The following is a 10,604-nucleotide window of genomic DNA, read 5'->3' as shown; positions in this document are numbered from 1 at the left end:
ACTCTAGAAGTATGTGGCAGAGAATTAATACCATCACGGACTACAAACGGAATAAAGACTCCGCTGTGAACACCGCTGCATCTCTCCCGGACAAACTTAATACATTTTATGCTCGTTTCGAGGACATCACCACCGCCCTCGCGGAGAGAGCACTCGCAGCTGACGCTACAGAGGTTGATTCACTCTCCGTCTCTGTTGTGGATGTAACCCGATCCTTCCGACGGGTGAACATCCGTAAAGCCGCGGGTCCAGACGGCATTCCGGGCCGCGTCATCAGAGCGTGCGCGAATCAACTGGCTGGTGTTTTTACGGACATTTTCAATCTGTCCCTCTCCCTGTCTGTAGTCCCCACATGCTTCAAAACATCAACCATTGTGCCTGTACCGAAGCAAGCCACAATCACTTGTTTAAATGACTGGCGTCCTGTTGCTCTGACCCCCATCATCAGCAAATGCTTTGAGAGGTTAATCAGAGATTACATCTGCTCTGTTCTGCCCCCCTCTTTGGACCCATTGCAGTTTGCCTACCGCAACAACCGCTCCACTGATGATGCCATTGCATCTACACTACACACTGCTCTGTCATCATCTGGAAAAAAGGAACACATATGTGAGAATGCTGTTTGTTGACTACAGCTCAGCATTCAACACCATAGAGCCTCCAAGCTTGATATGAAACTCCGGGCTCTGGGCTTAAACAGCTCGCTGTGCAGCTGGATCCTGGATTTCCTGTCAGGCAGATGTCAGGTGGTTAGAATGGGCAGCAACATCTCCTCATCACTGACCCTCAACACTGGAGCCCCGCAGGGCTATGTTCTCAGCCCCCTACTGTATTCACTGTACACACATGACTCTGTGGCAACACACAGCTCCAATGCCATCATTAAGTTTGCTGATGATACGACGGTGGTAGGTCTGATCACTGACAATGATGAAAGAGCCTACAGAGAGGAGGTCCACACTCTGACACGCTGGTGTCAGGAGCACAACCTCTCCCTCAACGTCAGTAAAACCAAGGAGCTTGTGGTGGATTTCAGGAGGAAAGACGGAGAACACAGCCCCATCACCATCAATGGAGCACCGGTAGAGAGAGTCAGCAGTTTCAAGTTCCTCGTGTCCACATCACTGAAGAACTCACATGGTCCGTCCACACTGAGGCGATTGTGAAGAAGGCTCACCAGCACCTCTTCTTCCTGAGACGGCTGAGGAAGTTTGGAATGAACCAACACATCCTCACACGGTTCTACACCAGCACTGTAGAGAGCATCCTGACTGGCTGCATCACTGCCTGGTACGGCAATAGCACCGCCCACAACTGCAAAGCCCTGCAAAGGGTGGTGCGAACTGCCAGAAACATCATCGGAGGTGAGCTTCCCTCCCTCCAGGACATATACACTAGGCGGTGTGTGAAAAAAGCTCGGAGGATCATCAGAGACTCCAGCCACCCGAGTCATGGACTGCTCTCACTGCTACCATCAGGCAGGCGGTATCGCAGCATCAAGACCCGCACCAGCCGACTACATGACAGCTTCTTTCCCCAAGCAGTCAGACTGTTGAACACTTGATCTATCACGATCAATAATTAGCACTGCACTTTATTCATCTATAATCTCACACTGGACTGTCAACATATTCTCCACAATATACTACTTCATATATATATATATATTTCATATACTCCTTACTTATTGTATTGTATATTGTGTGTATTGATTACTGTACATTGTATATAATTATTGTGTTGTGTAAGTATGTGTACATTTGATTTGTAAATTGTTTTGTGTAAGTATGTTGTTTACTGTAATTGGTATATGTCTCGTCACTGTCATGACTGCTATGTTGCTTGGAACTGCACACAAGAATTTCACCTACTGTTGCACTTGTGTACATGGTAGTGTGACAATAAAGTGATTTGATTTGATTTGATTTGATTTGATTTGATCTGACTTAAAGCATTGTTCCAGCCATTATTTTCAAGTAGTAAGTGGGAAAATTCAGAGTGGTCTGGAACGCACCATAAAACACAGCAGCTTTTTTATGTGAACCATAAAACCTTGATTAGCTGATTTTGGTATGTTTCATTAGAGCTGAAGCAAAGCTCTGCAGGAAGGATTAGGATTGGGCCCCCATTTCACACTAATCTTGGCCATGAATTGGCCAAAGAGTTTAATATTTCCCCAGTTCCCTGGTCACTGCTCTGTAACACCAATGGTCTGGATAGACAAGTGTATCATTTATCAATTCTAGAGACAGAGCTATCTAGGTGCATGTTGCAGAGGCCCTTGAAAATTATGTTCTGAAAATCTACTTACCTGCCTTGATTAATAAATTATTTGTCTTTAACATGGAAACAATGATAGAGTAATCAACAGCATATATAAACATTAAATTGTCATTTGTTTAAAGTTAAACAGAAAGTGTTAAAATATGAACTGTGAATGATGATGTGCTGAAGTCTGAGCTAAATTTCTTCCTCAAATAATTTGTCTCTCAATTATTACATTTGTCATGGCATATTAGCCAATCCTGATTAATTCTAAAATTTAAATATAAATTAATTACATTAACTCGCTCGTTTCATAGCATACAATACTTCTTCAAGCTTGTGTCCGAAACTAAATGAAAAATAAATTAAAATAGAAATGTAGTTTCAATTTGAAACACCTATAATTTCTTGCTTTTGATGATATTCAAGATGTTATAGATAATAATATTGCCCATACTGTTAAAAAAAAAATGCCTTTTTTTGGAAGGGTGAAAGTTGGATGCTGTTTCAACATCAATGGTAACACGTGCATGGCAGCACAGTGTTGCCAACATATAGAGCTCATTTTACAAATACGCAGAAGCAAGCAGATCCCATAGCACAATGGTGTTTGAGATCCTGTCATGATAAAAATGCTCCATTTAAAAATAGCTTAATGATCATGATAAAATAAGATTAAGATAAGAATCTTGCCTACTACTCAAAAAATTAAAAAAAAGAAGAATTTCCTCGAAAGGCTTAATAACACAAGAGTTCCACTTTGTTCAAATTATTTTAATTAATTACATCTAATAGTAACTTGCACAATATCTCAAATATGACTTGCACATGATACAAATAGAGTGGAGTGTCTGCTGAGTTGTATACCATCATCAGCACAGGAAATCTATTCTCAACCCTCCAGGTCTAGTCAACATCTCTAACCACAACGTAACCTCCTCTAAACCCACAGTGTTAAAAACACTACCAGGGGTCTGTGTAGGTCAGCGAGTAAAGACGCTGACTACCATCCCAATCCAGGGCAAGCTGAGTGACTCCAGCTAGGTCTCCTAAGCAACCAAATTGTCCCATTGCTAGGGAGGGTAGAGTCACAAGGGGTAATCTCCTCATGGTCACTATAATGTTATTATCAGATGCGGAGATTCGTCCTCCGCCACCCGGGTTCCAGCAAGTCACTACACCACCACGAGGACTTAGAGCGCATTGGGAATTGAGCATTCCAAATTGGGCAGAAAAGGGGCTAAAAAGAAACACTACCAGTACATCTTGAAACATATAAATAGCAAGTAAACAACCTTATAAACAGATCCTAAATCAATGACACTATGCACAAGTAAGTTGCATGTAAAGAGGCAGTTTGAGTGAAATATAAACTTCCATATGTTTGTATTTTTGTTCATTTATCTGCCTTATATGGTCATTTTTATTATTCATTTTTTGTTCAACAGAAACATCTGAAAGTATTTCAAGTGCTAGATTGAACATTTTAAACGATCTTATTAGTTTGTTCGAGCTCAAAAATGTTACACATATGCTGGAAATGTGTGGTGCTACTGTAAAGCAACACCAGGAAACCACAGCTGATTACAAAACATCTCAGACGAGCTCTACGCATTTCTAACTGACTTAATGTTCAGCATTCTGCATGCAGTGGTAAAATAAATCTCACCAAACAACCAGTGTCATTTCAGAAATTAATTTGTAGGCCTACATTTTTTAACAGCTTGCGTGATGATTATTTTTTTTTTTCTAAGTGTTATTCACACAGTATGTGACTGTATTTACTTGTGCTTAGGAAAAAACACATCAGTTCATTCACTGGCTGAGCACCAGGGATATGAACAGATATTTTGGGGGGCAGGGGCTCAAGTGGAAAAAAGGGCACTTCTCATAATTATTTATTTAAAAAATATATATTTTTTTTAAACTTTGAATATATTGACACAACTCTGACTTCCTTACCAATTTATTTTAATTCTCTCAAACTCGCGCAATTGTTTCATACTCAACAGATTTCTACAAAATAATCAGTTCACACAGAAACCATGGTTTTCTCTAGTATTCACTAGGTTTATCACAAGAAAAGGCAACAGCAAAGGAAACTATGACCACAATGTGCATATTTTCTATTCTACTAGTTTCAAGTGTATATTTAGAATAAATGACTGCACCAAGGAGATGGACATAGTTTCAATAATAATTTGTTTATTTTGCACAAGGCAATGACTCGTTTGAATTCTTTTGGTGTTATTGGAATACACCATATGCTTCATGGGTTATATGCTTTAGTTATTATGTTTATCCTATTCACCAGCAGTGCCTTGTCAAATGTATGCAAATTAGTGCATTTTAATTAGTTATTATAAGACACAAGTTAACTATATTTGTCTTTTGGCTAATTAGCTGTAAAGTCGAGGCACTGGTAGCTTAGTCTTTTGTTCATCACCACTCACCTCCACACAAGCCAAGAAAAACACAACTGGGATAGGAGCTGAGAGGGGCTGCTGCCTGCCTGTCTGTGTGTCTGATGTGCCGATGGGTCCTGCACTGCTGTGCTGCGGAGGGAGGGAGGGAGGGAGGGAGAGAGGGAGGGAGGGAGGGAGGGAGGGAGAGAGAGGGAGGGAGGGAGAGCATCGGAACTCCAGACCTGATCTTTTGATTTTTTATTCAAAACATTATTTGTTTGACAGGGAAGCTGTGAGCAAACAGGAATATATATATATATATATATATATATATATATATATATATATTTTTTTTTTTTTTATATATATTTTTTTCAGATAAAAGGGCAGGTGCTTAAGCCCCTTTGATGTCTATGTGTGCAAGTGTCTGCACTTTGCTAACTGCACTGTCTTTTTCTTTCTGCATTATATATTTATTTTTTTAGTAAACATTTTTTTATTTATTATATTTAATTTTATTTAGTTAAGACCTTTCTGTACTTACTTACTTATTTTTTAGTAAAAAAAAAAAAAAGATTTAAGTTATATTAAAATGTGATTTACATAAAAAGCACTAGGCTTATGTAAATAGCCTTTTGCATTGAGGTGCTCGTATCAGTTATTGACAAACAGTTTTCATAAAGGGATAATTCTCCCAAAAATGAAAATTCTCTCATCATTTACTCACCCTCATGCCATCCCAAATGTGTATGACTTTTTTCTTGTGCAGAACACATATTAAGATTTTTAGAAGAATATCTCAGCTCTGTAGGTCCATACAATACAAGTGAATGGTGACTCCAGTAGTTTAATCAATGTCTTCTGAAGTGATCCAGTTGGTTTTGTAAATATACCAAAACCAAAATATAATTCCCTTTTCAATGTACGTTCATCTTGCAATTGCAGTCTCTAGACACGATCATGACTTCAAGCTTGATTACACTTCCTAGTGCTTAACAGACATGCAAAGCATTAGATGGCGCTATAGCGAGAGTAATCGAGCTTGAAATCATGATCGCCAATGAGACTGCAGTAAAGATGTGCAGTGAAAATAAAATAATATATAGGCCTGTGTTATATTTTGGTTTGTTCTCACCCAAAACCAACCAGATTGCTTTAGAATAAGTTAATTAAACTACTGTAGTTTTATTGAAACATTTTATGCTGACTTTATCTCTTTTGGGAGCTTTAGGAGTTTTTGTAACCATTCACTTATATTGTATGGACTTACAGTGCTGAGCTATTCTTCTTAATATCTTTGTTTGTGTTCAGCAAAAGACATTTTTGGGTAAACTAACCCTTTTTTGGGTAAACTAACCCTCCTGGGGGGGAAAGGGGGGAAATATTTGTAATTTTGAGTATACTATAGCCCAGATCTGGTATGTATTACCTAATTAGAACTAAATCATGTACCTCAAACTGTTTTTCATATTAAAGTGGGGATATAAACTCAAGATGGCAGTTATTTAAAGTCTAAGAAAGCCCTTCTCTTTTAGATAAATTTGGAATTGGAAAGAGAGAGAGAGAGAGAGAGAGAGAGAGAGAGAGAGAGAGACCTGTTTTTGCAGTTTGTGGTTTCTAAGCATGTGACAGACTAGGTTTTCTTAACTTTGCCCATCACTTGTGCACAGATGGCAAGCAGCACAGAGATGGCACTCTTTGAAGTTACAATGAGCTCAGCAGGTGATTATGGCGCTGACAACTACGACCATAAATTAAAGCTCAACTCAACAGATGACTATTACTACTATGGCCCTAGCGAAAACGAACTGCTGCCAATGTCCCATGTCTACATCCCTGTGCTGTACTACATTATGTTCTTTGTTGGCTTCTCAGGGAACCTCTTTGTCATTGTGGTCATAGGCAATCGGCATAAGAGAAATGGCCGTCTCGTGGACACCTTTGTACTGAACCTGGCAATTGCTGATCTTGTGTTTGTCCTCACATTGCCACTTTGGGCTGTCGCGGCTGGTCACCATGAGTGGCCCTTCGGCGAGGCCCTGTGCAAGATTAGCAGCTTCATCATTACTGTCAACCGCTTTTCCAACATCTTCTTCCTCACTTGCATGAGTGTGGACCGCTACCTGGCTGTAGTGAAACGAATGGACTCTCAGTTCCTCCGGAGCAGCAACTGTGCACAGATAACTTGCGGCATTGTGTGGATTGTTTCATTTCTACTTGGAATTCCATCGTTGGTGTACCGTGGGATGGATGTCACAGTGTGTTCTGAAGATTCCAAATCCTCTTTTGTTCAAGCAATGAATCTTCTGACAATATTTCTAACATTTATACTACCTGTTATGATTCTTGGCCTCTGTTATGGATCAATTATGGTAAACCTGCGCCGGAATTGTCACGCTGCAGCAAGCTCTCGTGCAGGAGCCAGACGGCGACACTCTCTCAAGATTGTATTCACCATCATTTCAGCCTTTCTAATCTCCTGGCTTCCTTTCAATGTGTTCAAGAGCATCCAAGTATTCTTACTTATAAGCAGAGGAGAGATGAATGATGAGACAATAATGCACATATATAGAGGACTCACACTGTCCTGCTGCCTGGCATTTCTCAACAGTTGTGTAAATCCAGCCATCTACTTGTTCCTGGATCAGCATTTCAGGCACAGAGTCTACGTTCTGTGTCTGACCTGCCTGAGTCAAGGAGACACGCACCAGAGCTACATCTCATCTCATTCTTTTTCTAACGGCACCACTGAGACCTACTCTGGAAATATGTCTAGCCGTGGACGCCTTTTCTCACTTACTCAAAAGGAGTGAATTCTTTCAATAATTCTTTCATGAAAGCTTGTTCTCTCTATAATCGAAACTATCAAATGAAACTTACACATATACCAGATTATATTTAACTTTAAACTGATTTGTTATGACAATGTTAAAATGAGATATTTACATGCATTAATTAATCATAGCATTGCATTAATTATCTACTTTTGAGCAATGCTCCATGCATTTCTATACTTGATTTCTTGTTTTATATATATATATATATATATATATATATATATATATATATATATATATATATATATATATATATATACACATTTATTATGTGATTATATATATAGTAGACTATTTGAATAGACTTGTTGAAACTTTAATTTAGTGAACAAGAACATTTGAAATACATTTCTTGTAAATATTTCCATGTATAAAAATGTAATTGACATGGTCATTAAAAATAACTATTTAGTGCCGATTATGAATATGCATTATTTACTATGTTTATACATAGAATGCAGACAACATTAAAATGAATGGCTTCCTTTTGTAAGGAATACAAATGTTGCTATTATTCAGTAAAACTGCCTTCTGTTTAGCATCCTTCTTATTGCTTTAAAACCATGGCAGCATATACTGATCAGTTATGGTCACTAGACAAGTCTTTAATTTTATTCTATAGAACTTTTCTCATGAGAAACTGTGTGGCTTGCTGTGAGAATTGAGAGTTCAGTGATTCACACTTGGTTGCATGGCATAGTTCCCCTACGAAATGAATCACATAGCAAGTTTTGAGAGAAAATGATACTCGCATATACCACTCAGAAGGCAAACTAAGGTCACAAGTTTCGTCTCTAGTAGTGTGTCCAGCATCGAAATTTTTTAAATACTGTTAATATTGTGAACTTGACAAGAGTGTGTGAAAAACACTGTAAAAAACAACAAACAGACAAGCAAAATGTACTAAAGAAAACCTAAAAGCTATGCAAAAGTCCTGTTGCATCCATAGGAAATCAACACTTACAAACATTTATTATAATATATTTACACACACACATATACAAATATATGTGACCATTTAAATCTAAACATTAGATGATTATGGATTTGAAGTCATTGTATTTTGTTGGGGCTGCATTGAAAACTCTGACTTAGAATTTGTAGAATAAAAATTGTTTTTACAAAATGTTTAAAAAAGAAGAAGAAAAAATGCAAGAAAGAATTAATGAATATTAATGAATTGACAAGGTTTTAACGGGTCAAAGATTACTGAAAGGTGTCCATTATAACAAAACTACACATTCTGCCAATTATAATAACATTTTGCAGGTTTTTTTGCTCACTGTTTAGTTCCAAATACTAAACAACCCATTGGATCAGATACTCACTCAAGTAAATGGTGTGTTATTCAAATTGTCCAGCTATAGTTTAAATTAATAAATGAATTAACTAAACTGACCTTATTGGTTTCTTGTTATAGCGTATGTGTGGCCACAAAGAATGGTTGCCACCTGATCCCGACACATCAATGTGTCATACCTTAAATTTTGGGTAATGATATGTAGCCCTTTTTCATCTTCTTGCTCAAGTTTTACAACTGCCCTCTTCACCCACAGTTTAATCTGACATCCGAGCCCTGATGAGAATCTTATTTCAGAATAATTCTCATGCTCTTCTTTCCCCGCTTTTCAGTTAGCACTGCCACAAGCTACTCTCGGTTTGATTGTGAATCCTCTTTCATACTGTGATTCACTGTCCTCAAATATCAGGACACAACAGGGGGCATGTGTTGGTATTAGTAAAACTGAATGGTTGGTAAGCAATATGAGATTAGAATAGTTTATTTTTTTTACTTCCAAAAAGTGAAAACAAAAACAGAAGGAATGATTATCAGAAACAAACAGCTTTGTGTTTCCTGTTATTGAGAATGGTTTACTTCCAATGGTTAAAGCATTTACCCAATGCATGAGCATATTTATATTAGTGCTTTAATCACATAACTTTTTGTAGTTAATCGCAATTAAATGCAGATTTTGAAAGTGCTGAAATTTGACTTCATATTTACTTTTCCTGTCACAGTTTATTTATTTCCTTTTTAGGAAAGAAAACAAAACATATGTAACAATATGTTGCTTTATTAACATTTTCCAAACAAAGCCTTCCACAGTATAAAGATGATAAGAAATGCACTAAAATAGCACTAACTTAGTAATATTTTCCAAAGTCTAGTTAGGTTGACTAATTAAAATAATTAGTCCACATAGGTTGCATATTCATTGCAATGGGCATTCAATCTCTTAAACGTTCTGTGTAATGCCCTTCCAAGCAATGTTTATGCTGATTTATGCTTTATTAACAGTAAATGCGTTAATCGCGATTAAGCAAAATCAATGTGTTAATTAACTTTTTTAATTAATCGCATGTGTTAACACAGTAATTTTCAAAGCTGTAATTTGTATGTGAATATATATATTTTATAAGAACTACCAGAGAAGAACTTGTTTTTGTGAATTTTGTGTTTCACAAAGAAATTCATAGAGGTTATGAACAACATGATGGTGAGTAAATTATAATAGAATTTTCATTTGGTGGACTATTCCTATAAATCTTTTCTGTGCCAAGCCATACATCAGTTTACACTTTTATTTGTGCAATCTGTTTGCCAAGCTTTGTATAGAATATGTGAAAAAACTGCAAAAAGAGTTACCTATAAGGCTGGTAAGTTCTAAGCCCACTCTCTTAGTTTGATCACGATACTTAGTGACTTTTGTCTGGAATTGGAACAAAAGGATAACACATTTTATATGTCTCCCTTATCTGGTACTCCAGGACAGGTTTGAGAACGTCTCAGTTACGTACATAACCTCGGTTCCCTGAGACGAATGGAATGAGACATTGCGTTGATTAACACATATGGGGAGTGCATTCATACACGACCTATTGAAACCTCTCTACAATACCCTCAAGAACTCTGAGTCTTGCAGTGTGGCTAGTGTTCACAATGTCTCGTTCCTTTCATCTCGGGGAACCGAGGTTACGTACATAACCAAGATGTTCCCTTTCGACTCAGTCCACTTGACATTTCGTTTATTAATGCATATGGTGAACAGAATCCCATCACGCCACACTGCGTGCAATAAGATCCGTTTCTGAGTAA

General features: G+C 37.6%; 1 protein-coding gene across 1 annotated transcript; it reads left to right on the top strand.

The window, feature by feature from the left end:
* The first annotated feature begins 6,340 nt into the window (after positions 1-6,340).
* On the top strand, positions 6,341-7,483 carry LOC127625759 (probable G-protein coupled receptor 25). Its single transcript, XM_052101120.1, has one exon. The coding sequence runs from the start codon at positions 6,341-6,343 to the stop codon at positions 7,481-7,483; it is 1,143 nt and encodes a 380-aa protein (XP_051957080.1).
* Positions 7,484-10,604: the final 3,121 nt, after the last annotated feature.

Source organism: Xyrauchen texanus, chromosome 32 (genome assembly GCF_025860055.1).
Source record: "Xyrauchen texanus isolate HMW12.3.18 chromosome 32, RBS_HiC_50CHRs, whole genome shotgun sequence".
Lineage (NCBI taxonomy): Eukaryota > Metazoa > Chordata > Actinopteri > Cypriniformes > Catostomidae > Xyrauchen > Xyrauchen texanus.
This window is presented reverse-complemented; position numbering and strand designations above follow the sequence as displayed.